The 13,482-nt window shown below is 39.1% G+C and overlaps 1 protein-coding gene across 1 annotated transcript in view; it reads right to left on the bottom strand.

Moving 5' to 3' along the window:
* Positions 1-13,482, bottom strand: part of RANBP17 (RAN binding protein 17) — a 356,127-nt gene that overhangs the window by 28,287 nt on the left and 314,358 nt on the right. The window contains exon 25 of the mRNA XM_018065634.1: positions 4,653-4,819. Coding sequence (XP_017921123.1) covers positions 4,653-4,819 — 167 coding nt within the window. The remainder of the gene's footprint in view (positions 1-4,652; positions 4,820-13,482) is intronic.

Raw genomic sequence — 13,482 nt, 5'->3', positions numbered from 1 at the left:
AAGCCTAATGACCTATCCCTGGCTTTTCTTTAAATCCATGTTATCTTCTGATCCAGTTGTAAATATTCTTTCTGCATGTTTTTTTTGACATCAATCCGCCATTATATTTTTGACAATAGCTGCAAATTAACCAGACTGAGCTAGTGGGCCATGAACATACTTTCTAATTAGGATTCACTAGAAATGTCTATAATAACATTAGAAAATTTGGTTAATTTTTTAAGAGCATAAGAGACATGAATATATTTCATCTGCTAAAGTATTTCCCACTGTGAGAGTCTTGCTGAGGTTCTATAGGCCAAAATCTCAACATCAGTTAAAAATGTGACTGCACTTTCTCCTACTTAGTATTATGGAATGGAATCTTAAGTATGAAAGATGTCTTGTATAGTATGTCAAAATGTTGAGCAATATCGTTTCAATCTAAACACAGAAATGAAAAAAGAGCAGATGATTTCCCTTTTGCTATAATTCACTTTGGGATGTATGTCACGAAGAGCACAATACAAAAGCAATTTTCATTGATTGACTGACTGATTGAGGAAAAGGGTGACTGTTCTCTTCAGCTTACGTCCCTACTGAAGTATCTGAAGTATGATTCTTATAACTCCTGACAGCTCTTCACAATTTATAGTTAAATGCTAGGTTAGCACAAAGGGGGAGGGAGGGTGAGGAAGAAAAGATTATAATTAGAACTTTTTCTGGTTTTTAGTACAGCTCACTTGAGTCAGATAGTTAAACAGAAGAGGTTAAGATAAATTCAAACCTAAATGTTCTAATTACTCCATTCAGCATATTTAAATTTTAGAGAACACAATTGCTAAAAATATACTGTTAAGAAGTTAATGGTATAATCGAATCAGTAATACTGACCATTATATAATTCTTGTTCTATTTCTACGTAAGTTGCTACTCTTTCTAGAATATTTAGTTTTAACAGAAGTTCTGATTTAGAGAAGCATTCAACATCAGTGTCCTATTCTTATAATCTGAAAGAGAATGAGTCACATCTTTGAAACGCCTCTCTAATTTGTACAAAACATGCTCTTTCATTTACCTAATTTGGATAGATCTTTCTTTTACTTTGTGATATAACTAAATGAACACTGACCTCTGAGTTATATATGCAAATACTTAACATGACCAGGGATAAAACTGAAAACACTTCACACAGAAATCTTACATTCCAAATTATTGTAATAGATCCATGTGTAATCCCTGTTACTACTGACCTTTCTTCAAATTTCAGTTTATCTTTCTAATGACATAAAAGCATGGGGGATTTTTTTTGCTAATATACATAAACTAGGTTTTTCTCAGTTGTTAAGTTAAAACAATGCTGGTTAGACAATAATTCTTACTTGAAATAGATTCACTTAATTATAACAGATCTTTATTCTAATAATGGACTAAATTTAATGCTTGAAAATTTAGATTTGCTTGCAAAATATGGAAGACGGCTTATTTGGAGAATGTTTTTTGAAAACACTGAAGATCTAAAGCCATGTAGCAGGTTATAATAAACACATTTTCAGGTGAGAGGCACTTAAAATGTCTTTCCCAAGCAGCTGCATACAAATGGAAAGGCCCATAAGAATGTCAGAAAATCCTTTATGTAGGTTCATGCTTCACTTGCTGTGGAAGCTTGAGGAGATAACTTTTGTAATTTAGAATTGACATTGTTCAAGCAATTATGCTTCCAGCAATATAGGTCCAGGTTGAGGGGGAGGGGAAACCGTTCAAACTAGTAAATAATTGCAGTATCATTGCATCAGTTTAGTTTAAAGAGCTGACAAACTCTCTCTAAACTCTAAGCACAATTAGTCATTAGGGTCTAGTTTTTCAGCACTGTTAAGCAATTTGTAACCCATTCCTTTTAATAGGGTTAGGCATTACTTAACCGACACAGATGCCTTGAAAACCGAAACCTTGAGTTATGAAGCAGCAACCTTGTTCATTACCTTCTCTGATAGGCAAAGCATCTACAAAAACAGCATTTAATGGGCAACCAATGAATAATCAATGGCTCACTTTTCATCTGAGTGTGAAAATGAGAATAATCTAATATAAATTCCCTCTGGTAAGAGGCTGAATCTTGGATTCTGCTGCTCTTCAGGGTTGATTTATAAGGTCTTGGAAAGCTGATGTAAACAGATGATCAATGGGACCCATCCTTGCTCATAATAACCCCCAACTGGCCCACTCCCTCTTTTCCAAGTCTATCCCTTCAGGCTATTAGCTCTGTCCAGCTAATTCTTCCCACTACTTCTGCCTGCTGCTTTTACTCTGGCCATCCGTTCAGTCCAGCCGACTCAGAAGTAATTTTATACGCAGCAGAGAGCGGGTGGAATTGATTTTTCACTCAGTGCTCAGTTCCCATCTGAATAATTATCAATTTTACTGCCTCATAAAGGGAAGAGTCAAAATTTCAAATCAATTCAAAAGAGCTTTTGAGACGACAGAAATTGTGCATAAGAATAGAGGTCAAAGTTGTCAGTGACCTAAGGAGATGATGTCAGATACTACTATACCCAACAGTTGACATCAGAGGCACTCAAGATGATATAACCTAGTGCTAATGCAAATCATATTTATGCTGACTCCCAGAAACCAGTCATTAATATTTAACATGCTATCTGAGAGCCTACATTCCAAATAAATAGAATGCATTCCACTGTTAATAAAGATGTATCACTACTTAGTCAAATGCTATAAAGTAAAGGATTACCAAGTATTATTAACACATAGAAATTACTTAAACCAACAAACACAGGATAATTCAGAGTAAAGACAAACATGATTGTCCTTTGCACAACAACATTACTTGTTCTGCACAGTCTGATGGCATTTGTCCAGGACCATGGCCTATTGATTTTTGCTAAAATCTTCTACTCACTTAAAAGTTCCTGCCAAAGTTTCTGGGCCAATATTATGATCATGGTTGAATACTGGCAGGTGGTAGACTTGTCACTTGCCATGGTGGGGTTGGGGGTGGGCTTGATTCCTGGCCAATCCATGGGTATTTATTTTCTCCCTGGCTGGCTACATGCTTTAATCTGTGGTTCTCAGCCTTCTCATAAAACACCTGAGTGCTATGACACACTCCCAGAAGCAATGGCTACTGCAGACGGATGGATGAGGAGAGGTGTATCTAAATCTTGATAGAATGTATATTTTGAAGAAGCATTCTGGCTGAATCTGAGATCTTATCCCTACCAACTAGTGCCCTGAGAATAAATGGTGTAAGGAAGTTGTAAGGATTTCGGTTTTTGAGTCAAACAGACCTTGGCTCACATGCCACTTTCCAGTTGGTCTCTCTGTGCTTCAGTTTATTCAGCTGTAAAATGGGGATGATTATGCCCACATCCCATGGTTGCTGTGGAGGTCTAAAGGAGGAGCCGGCCCTGAAAGCACTCTCCTACTGCCGTCACTAAGCTAATCCAATTAGTGTATAATTAGGTACTGGTCTTCTTCCCACCTGGCAGGAAAAGCTTGAGAAATTAATGTCTTTTGGATCTTAACAGCTCTTGCACCTTGTACATAGGAGGTCCTCAATAAATGAGTTACCTTCCTCCTGTTTAATCACCAACATGTTTTGTAACAATTTCAGGATCATACCAAATAGTTGCAGCCCTTTGCTTATTTACATAAAATCTTCATCCACACCTTCTTGCCAGGAAATTAACTGGTTAACTGAAACATCACCACAAATGAAGGTTACATAATTTCATTTAAGTATTAGCAAAAAATGACAGCTAGGAAGAAAAGGTCTTCTTTGTCTTTCTTATTCATTTTCATCATTTATTTACTCAGACTGACATTTTCTGCTGATTGCAGGCGACTTATTTGCTGGCTAATGACCATGTTAAAGTATTTACATTTGCAAACCACAGACTATTATGGAGATAGTTTGGCAAAGTAAGACAACTGGAAGCAGTATAAAGATATCATTTCCCAAATTTAGCAGAATGGGGATATATCAGAGCGATGCTATCTCCATAGCAAAATGATATTGCTCTCTTTGAAATGTTTCTGGCATATATATTATGTTTATCTTTATGCATGCTGTTACTGTGATTTGTAGAAGTGACTTTTCAAAGAACATTAAACTTAGACCTAATTCATATCAGCTAGTCAGAAAACATTAGGAAATTAACAAATCATGGCTTTATCACTTATTATTTAAATGGTTTTGGGGATATGACCCATCTGAACCTTGATTTCTCATCTAAAAATGGGGAAAATGACCCAGCAGGTCACCTGGCACAGAATAGGAGCCCAGCAAATGGTAGTTTCTCAGCACACCAGAGTATTCACAAGGCAAACCTAAGATGATGTTATTAGAGGCTCCAGGAAACAAATCAGAGGTTGACTGTTTCTAGTTCCAGCTTTGACTTTTATTCAGTATTTCCCTTGTCTCTGAAAGTGCTATCCTCTTTCTGAATACTAGCTTCACTGCGTGAGATGCATGAATTAGAGATTTGCTGAGGGCGGGTAATCCTGAGGCCAACTATCCTACTTACAGGGAAAATACTCCTAGAGGAGAACCAGGAAAGAGTCTTGGCAAGACCAGTTGCTCTAAGGTATTCAGAGACCACATTGGTTTTGGGAAAACTCTTATCTCTTAAGGTAGGTGAACAACCACTATTTACCTGCTGCAGGACCTCTGGATTTTGCTGCATAAAATGTAATAGTCTCTGACCAGCCTGGGTGGCCTCTCGGCATCGAAGTGATTTCTTGCCCTCTTTTGCTATGTGCTTGAAGAGGTAGGTAACGATGTAGTCTAAGCTGGTACAGCAGCTGGAGGAGACGACTGTATCTGTGTGAACAACAAATGAGAATTCACTTGATGACTAAGGTGTTTGTTTCATCTCACTCTAATGCCTAAATTAAAAAAACAAAAACAAAAACAATTTCTGGTTTCAAAGCACTTTTATCAAACTGTAAACTCTGAGGATTTTGCTTTGCTTATCTCTTTAAACCCAATGTCAACTACAGGACTTCACATAGAGACACATTAGTAAGTAAATGATTCCTGGACTGCACTGGACAGAATTTTCCATATGTGACCTTAATGACCTTCTGTTCAGTTTAAGTGTCTTTATTAAATATCTGCATGGTGCAAAGTGCTCTGCTTCAGGGGAAACCGTGAACTTGGCACAAAGTACTTTGCTTCAGGGAAACCCTCGCCCTTGTGTCAAAGAGACCATGATTTAGACATAAGCCACTGGAGCACAGTGCTGTGTAGAAATGAGCATGACACTGCTGTGAAAATTTTGAGAGAGATATTGCGTTTGGGTGAGGATCAAGGAGGGTTTGGTGGAGGTAGCACCTGAGATGGGCTGGGAAAAGTTATTTTCAGTTGAACAATGGGAAGGACATTTTTCAGATGGAGAGATTAGCACAGTATACAAAATATGGTGAGAAGGTATGGATTTTGAAGACAGAATTTCAACCTAGTTTCAAATTCCATCTTTTCTAGCTACTTGCTGTGTGTTATTGCGAAGGAGCCAATTAAACTTTCTCATCATTTGTAAAATATGTTGCAGAGCTGAATGAGGAGAAAAATAACTAGAAATTCTCACAGTAAAAATAACTGATATTTATTGAGAGTTTACTATGTTTAATTAACAACACGAGTACCTAGAGGGTATTATGCTAAGTGAAATAAGTCAGATAGAGAAAGCTAAATACCATGCGTTCACTTATATGTGAAACCTAAAGGGAAAGAAACCCAATGAACAAAAGTGACGAAAGAGAAACAGTCATAGATACAGAGAGCCAACAGGCGGCTGCCAGAGAGGGTGTGGGAGGAACAAGAGAAACAGGTGAGGGAGATTAACAGGCACAAACTTTCAGTAACAGAATGAGGCACGGGTATAAACTGTACAATGTGGAGAACAAAGCCAATAATATCTTAGTAGATTGACAGATGGTAACTAGACTCCATAGTATTTTACCACCACGTAATGTTTAGAAGTACTGAATGACTATGTTGGGCACCAGACGCTAACATTGTGCTGTAGGGCAGTTATACTTTAAAAACAAAAACAAACTCACAGAAGAAGAAATCGTATCTGTGGTTATCAGAGGTAGCTGGTTAGCAGGAGAGGGAACTGGATGAAGGTGGTCAAGTGGTATAAATAACACTGCTGTATATTATATATAAAACTTAAGAGTATATCCTATGAATACCCATCACAAGGATGAGTATTCTTATATTTTTAACTATATGTGATGATAAATGTGATAAATGATAGATGATAAATACCAAACTTATGGTGGTAATCATTTGGGGATGTACACAAGTCAGATCATTATGTTATACACCTTAAATGTGTACAGTGTCACTATAACTCAAAAACACTGGAAGGAGGAAAATATGGTAGTTCTTACTAATTTCCCTCATGGTATATTTAGGGAGTAGGACTTATGGTTTGAGTAAAAGAATGTGTAGAAGAATCATAAGAGAGTAGGCCGACAAAATAGCTTGGGATCTTCCTTGAGGGCATCCAGCAGTGAGTCACACATTTACACATAATCCGAAAGGCAAGAGAGGTGTTAGTGAAGGTTTATATTTTTTTGGCAATTAAGTGTCACTATTTAACTTATATGCAGAGTACATCATGAGAAACACTGGGCTGGAGGAAGCACAAGTTGGAATCAAGATTGCCAGGAGAAATATCAATAACCTCAGATATGCAGATGACACCACCCTTATGACAGAAAGTGAAGAGGAACTCAAAAGCCTCTTGATGAAAGTGAAAGAGGAGAGTCAAAAAGTTGGCTTACAGCTCAACATTCAGAAACTAAGATCATGGCATCTGGTCCCATCACTTCATGGGAAATAGATGGGCAAACAGTGGAAACAGTGTCAGACTTTATTTTGGGGGTGCTCCAAAATCACTGCAGATGGTGACTGCAGCCATGAAATTAAAAGATGCTTGCTCCTTGGAAGGAAAGTTATGACCAACCTAGATAGCATATTCAAAAGCAGAGACATTACTTTGCTAACAAAGGTCCGTCTAGTCAAGGCTATGGTTTTTCCAGTGGTCACGTATGGATGTGAGAATTGGACTGTGAAGAAAGCTGAGTGCCGAAGAATTGATGCTTCTGAACTGTGGTGTTGGAGAAGGCTCTTGAGAGTCCCTTGGACTGCAAGGAGGTCCAGCCTAAAGGAGATCAGTCCTGGGTGTTCACTGGAACGACTGATGCTAAAGCTGTAACTCCAATACTTTGGCCACCTCATGCGAAGAGTTGACTCATTGGAAAAGACTCTGATGCTGGGAGGGATTGGGGGCAGGAGGAGAAGGGGACAACAGAGGATGAGATGGCTGGATGGCATCACCAACTCAACGGACGTGGGTTTGGGTGAACTCCAGGAGTTGGTGATAGACAGGGAGGCCTGGCGTGCTGTGATTCATGGGGTTGCAAAGAGTCGGACACGACTGAGTGACTGAACTAAACTGAAGTGTCACTAAATAACACCAAATAACATGTACACCAAATAACATTTCATATACCTCTAACAACCACCTCTGTATATATATATATTTTTGGCAAGTGACACTAAATAACACTAAATAACATGTACACTAAATAACGTTTCATATACCTCTAACAACCACTTCTGTATATAGTAGGTACTCTTATTTGCATTTTTCTAATGAGAAAAATGAAGCTCAGAGATAGCTTATCCAAAGGTCATGGTTTTGATTTAGAGCAAGACACTGCCCAGATTTTTTTTTTGGCTAATAGTAATGTATGGACACAACTCTGGGGAGTTTATGATTAGTAACAAAAACAGCAAGACAAACAATTAAAAACATGATGGGCCTCAAAAAAATGGTAAATATAGTAGATTCAGAATAGAAATAGACTGGGACAGTAGGGCTGGAAGTAGCAGATTATAAACTCCTAAGGCATTAGTTACTTTTTTAAAATTTATTTTTATTTATTTATTTATTTTTGAGTTACTTCTTATTCATTTTACTCACCTCTAAAATTCTGAGACACGTGTGCTTGTCACAGATGAGAGGTGAAACATCAGTTGATTTAACTAAAGAATGGGTAGCAGTAGTACTTAGTCGTGTCCGACTCTTTGCAGCTCCTCAGATCCTAGCCCACCAGGCTCCTCTGTCCATGGAATTCTCCAGGCAAGAATACTAGAGTGGGTTGCTATGCCCTTCTCCAAAGAATGGGTAGACAAAGCTACTCTGAGAAAGCATTTTTTTTTAGGTCTTGAGTTCTGTTCAGTAACAATACTAGAATCAATGGAACACTGCAGTGTAAAAATTCTTTCACATACATTGTTTTAAGTGAAATGACAGTAAATAGAGGTAAGTTTGGGGGCAAGTTCTGAAATATAGACAGAAGTACACTTTTCAAATAGAGGACAGTGGTAGCTGATACAGAATCATGAGGGGTTGAATGAAAGTCTAAAAGATGGGCATGGACTATAGTTTTGGGAAGCTGTAGAGCTATAGGCTTTTAAGAAAGGAGCTTTTATTTCCTCCTATAGTTATGGCATTTGACTGATTGTTTTTCTCTCCCCACTAACTGGGCTACTTTGCAGAAAAGGAAGTTTGGTTTTATTAATATAACCCTGAGAAGTAGTACATAATGTAGTAGAAAATTTTTAGCCCTAAAAGTCAGGCAGACTTGTTGAACCTGTTTGCTTTTCTCTTTTCCTCCATATTTCTGCCTTTGAAGTCCCAATCGTGAACGTAAATGGATTAAGTGACTTAACATCTACAAAAGGAAGCAAGCAGGAAATAGATACGCTTCCCCTCACCAGTGAAGAGCGATACGCTATCAATCAGACAAAAATTATCAAGACTTCACATAGATTCGGTGACCACACGCCACGCAGGTTGCATTAAAAGGTTCCAGTCTCCTGAGTCAGCTATGGAAAAGCCAGGTAAACACTTCAGACATGAAGGCTGGAGTATACATCCACGCAATAAAAGCAAGGAGAAGAGCTTCCATTATGGCTGATTTATTGTTGCGGGCTTTGAAAAGGATAAATGATTTCAGGGTAGATTGAAAAGCGTGGAATCATAAGGATCATGGACCATTTTATCAAAGAAAGAATGAATAGTGCTGAGGATTATGTATTATTATTGGTCTTCTTTATTTGCAGCTGAAGCTGCTGTGTGAGATTCAAATAATGAAACTCTTGTGAAATACAAGAATGGGCAGAAGTCATGAATTTTCATATTCTGTCCTAGCTCTTGGTATTCATAATCCATGATTTAGGTAATTTAGGACAGAATTTTTAAGCCCAACAGGCACTTGGTCCTCTCCAGCAAGCTGCTGTCTAGTGCTGAAACCACCACAGGCCCCTTCTCTGTTGCAACCGGCCGCCACAGGGAGCTCAGGCATCAGCAGCAGCCCTCCTGTTCACCAAGGCCTACCGCAGGAAGCTGCTCTGAAAGTTAACTAACTCTACAGGAAAGAGTTGCTTAACTGAGAGTTGGAAGAATGATAATGGGGTTGAACTGAAGTTTGGCTTTGACTCAAAATTTCTCATCATAGCAGAGTGGGGTATGAAGTGAAGTGAAGTGAAGTCGCTCAGTCGTGTCCGACTCTTGGCAACCCCGTGGACTGCAGCCCACCAGGCTCCTCCATCCATGGGATTTTCCAGGCAAGAGCACTGGAGTGGGGTGCCATTGCCTTCTCCAGGGGATCTTCCCGACTCAGGGATTGAACCTGGGTCTCCCGCGTTGTAGGCAGATGCCTTACCATCTGAGCCACCAGGGAAAACATGGTGTGAGAGGCAGATTCAGAAACAAAAGGTCTGTTTCGGCGACGTAGTGGTTTAGAGTGGACTCTCTCTTCTAGACTGACTACTGAAGATTCAGTTTGACTATACGAAGATTCAATTTCACCTCTGTAAAATGTGCTTACTACCACCTACTTCGTTTTGAGAAATTAAAGATTAGAGAGAGAAAGTGTGTAAAGTTTGTAACATAGTACCCAACTCTAGTAGGTTTCTCCCTTTTCACTCCCCATTTATTTTCCTGGCTATTTCAACTCCTGAAACACGAAGCCTGTCATTCGGTTTAGCTAATCCGTATCTTTCTTCTCTTTTTAGCATGTTTTTGGTGAGAGAGACTAAAGAACAAGGCCTCTAAGTTTCTAAACATTCCTGGAATGTTTTACTTCTTCATTACATATATAACATTAACTCCAATTCAAGAACATGCTCGCAACAACATATATTCTTTATTAATAATGAAAATTTTAATAATAATGAACTTGATTAGGGTAATTTCCGATGGTTTCTAGTTGGTTTTCGCTTGCCCCCACCTTTTCCTGTTTTGCCTTCTGTGCCACCTTTTTCTTTCTTGGAATGCAACTTCATCCCTGTCACGGCTCATCTTCAGAGGCTTTCCCTGATCACTTCTAAATAAGCCATAGAATCTTTCCCTATTCACTATTTTAATTCTTGTTTAGCACTTACGATGATTTAATATTTTATGTGTGTGTGTTTACTGTTCTCTCTCATCCCTACAATATAAACTTCACGTTAGCAGAGACCTTGCCTATCTTATTCTTTTCAGTACCATCAAGATCTAGGATGGAGCCTGGCACATAGCAGGTGCACAGCTGATATTTATTAAATGAACGAGTTGAGAGCCGTTAGTAAGAGCGGATTTTTGTAAGCCCTGTCCTGGCCTCTGTATGTAAGAACATGGGGGTAGGTGATAGTGGTAGCTTCCCCCACAGTCAGGCTCTCCCATCAGGAAACTTCCATAAGCCTCCTATCCTTCTCCATCAGAGGGCAGACAAAATGAAAACCACAGTCACAGGAAACTAACCAAACTGATCACACAGACCACAGCCCTGTCTAACTCAATGAAACTATGAGCCATGCTGTGTAGGGCCACCCAAGACGGACGGGTCATGGTGGAGAAGTCTGACAGAATGTGGTCCACTGGAGAAGGGAATGGCAAACCACTTCAGTATTCTTGCCTTGAGAACCTCATGAACAGTATGAAAAGGCAAAAAGACAAGACACTGAAAGATGAACCCAGGTTTATAGGTGCCCAATATGCTACTGGAGAAGACTAGAGAAATAACTCCAGAAAGAATGAAGAGACAGAGCCAAAGAGAAAACAAGACCTAGCTGTGGATGTGACTGATGACAGAAGTAAAGTCTGATGCTGTAAAGAACAATATGGCATAGGAACCTGGAATGTTAGGTCCGTGAATCAAGGAAGTGGTCAAACAGGAGATGGCAAGAGTGAACATCGACATTTTAGGAATCAGTGAACTAAAATGGACTGGAATGGGTGAATTTAACTCATGACCATTATATCTACTATGGCGGGCAAGAATCCCTTAGAAGAAATGGAGTAGCCCTCATAGTCAACAAAAGAGTCTGAAATGCAGTACTTGGATGCAATCTCAAAAATGACAGAATGATCTCTGTTCATTCCCAAGGCAAAACATTCAATATCACATTAATCCAAGCCTATGCTCCAAGAATTAATGCCGAAGAAGTTGAAGATGAATGGTTCTATGAAGGCCAACACCAAAATAAGACGTCCTTTTCATCATTAGGGACTGGAACATGAAAGTAGTAAGTCAAGAAATACCTGGACTAACAGGAGAGTTTGGCCTTGGAGTACAAAATGAAGCAGGGCAAAAGCTAACAGAGTTTTGCCAAGAGAACACCCTGGTCATAGCAAACACCCTCTTCCAACAACACAAGAGACAACTCTACATAAGGACATCACCAGAAGGTCAACACCAAAATCAGACTGATTATATTCTTTGCAGCCAAAGATGGAGAAACTCTATATGGTCAGGAAAAACAAGACTGGGAGCTGATGGTGGCTCAGATCATGAACTCCTTATTGCAAAATTCAGACTTAAATTGAAGAAAGTAGGGAAAAACCACACTAGACCATTCAGGTATTACCTAAATCAAATCCCTTATGATTATACAGTAGAAGTGACAGATAGATTCAAGGGATTAGATCTGATAGACAGAGTGACTAAAGAACTATGGATGGAGGTTCGTGACATTGTATAGGAGGTGGTGATCAAGACATTTCCAAGAAAAAGAAATGCAAAAAGGCAAAATGGTTGTCTGAGGAGGCCTTACAAACAGCTGAAAAAAGAAGAGAAGTGAAAGGCAAAAGAGAAAAGGAAAGATATACTCATCTGAATGGAGAGTTCCAAACAATAGCAAGGAAAGATAAGAAAGCCTTCCTAAGTGATTAATGCAAAGAAATAGAGGAAAACAATAAAATGGGAAAGACTAGAGATTTCTTCATGGAAATGAGAGATACCAAGGGTTTCATGCAAAGATGGGCACAATGAAGGACCAAAATGGTATGGACCTAACAGAAGCAGAACATTAAGAGGAGGTGGCAAGAATACACAGAAGAGCTGTAGAAAAAAGATCTTCATGATCCAGATAACCACGATGGTGTGATCACTCACCTAGAGCCAGACATCCAGGAATGTAAAGTCCAGTGGGCCTTAGGAAGCTCCACTACAAATAAAGCTAATGGAGAGGATGGAATTCCAGTTGAGCTATTTCAAATTCTAATGATGTTGTTAAAGTGTTGCACTCAACATGCCAGCAAATTTGGAAAACTCAGCAGTGGCCACAAGACTGGAAAAGGTCAGTTTTCATTCCAATCCCAGAGAAATGCAATGCTAAAGAATGTTCAAACTACCACTACCAATTACACTCAAGTTACACGACAGCAAAGTAATGCTGAAAATTCTCCCAAGTGAGGCTTCAACAATACGTGAACTGTGAACTTCCAGATGTTCAAGCTGGATTTAGAAAAGGCAGAGGAACCAGAGATCAAATTGCCAACATCCCCTGGATCACAGAAAAAGCAAGAGAGTTTTAAAAAAACATCTACTTCTGCTTTATTGACTATACCAAAGCCTTTGACTGTGTGGATCACAACAAACTGGAAAATTCAAGAGACAGGAATACCAGAGCACCTTACCTGCTTCCTGAGAAATCTGTATGCAGGCCAAGAAGCAACAGTTAGAACTGGACATGGAACAACAGATTGGTTCCAAATTGGAAAAGGAGTACGTCAAAGCTATATACTGACACCCTGCTTATTTAACTTATATGCAGAGCACATCATGTGAAATGCTGCGCTGGATGAAGCACAAGCTGGAATCAAGATTGCCGGGAGAAATATCAAGAACCTCAGATATGCAGATGACACCACCCTTATGGCAGAAAGCAAAGAGGAACTAAAGAACCTTTAGATGAAAGTGAAAAAGGAGAGTGAAAACATTGGCTTAAAACTCAACATTCAAAAAACTAAGATCATGGCATCTGGTCCCATCACTTCAAGGCAAATAGATGGGGAAGCAATGGAAACAGTGAGACTTTTTTTTCTTCGGCTCCAAAATCACTGCAGATGGTGACTGTAGCCATGAAATTAAAAGGTGCTTGCTCCTTGGAAGAAAAGCTATGACCAACCTAGACAGCAT

This window comes from Capra hircus, chromosome 20 (assembly GCF_001704415.2).
Source record: "Capra hircus breed San Clemente chromosome 20, ASM170441v1, whole genome shotgun sequence".
NCBI lineage: Eukaryota > Metazoa > Chordata > Mammalia > Artiodactyla > Bovidae > Capra > Capra hircus.
The sequence above is the reverse complement of the archived record's forward strand: the minus strand, read 5'-3'. Positions and strand labels throughout refer to the sequence as shown.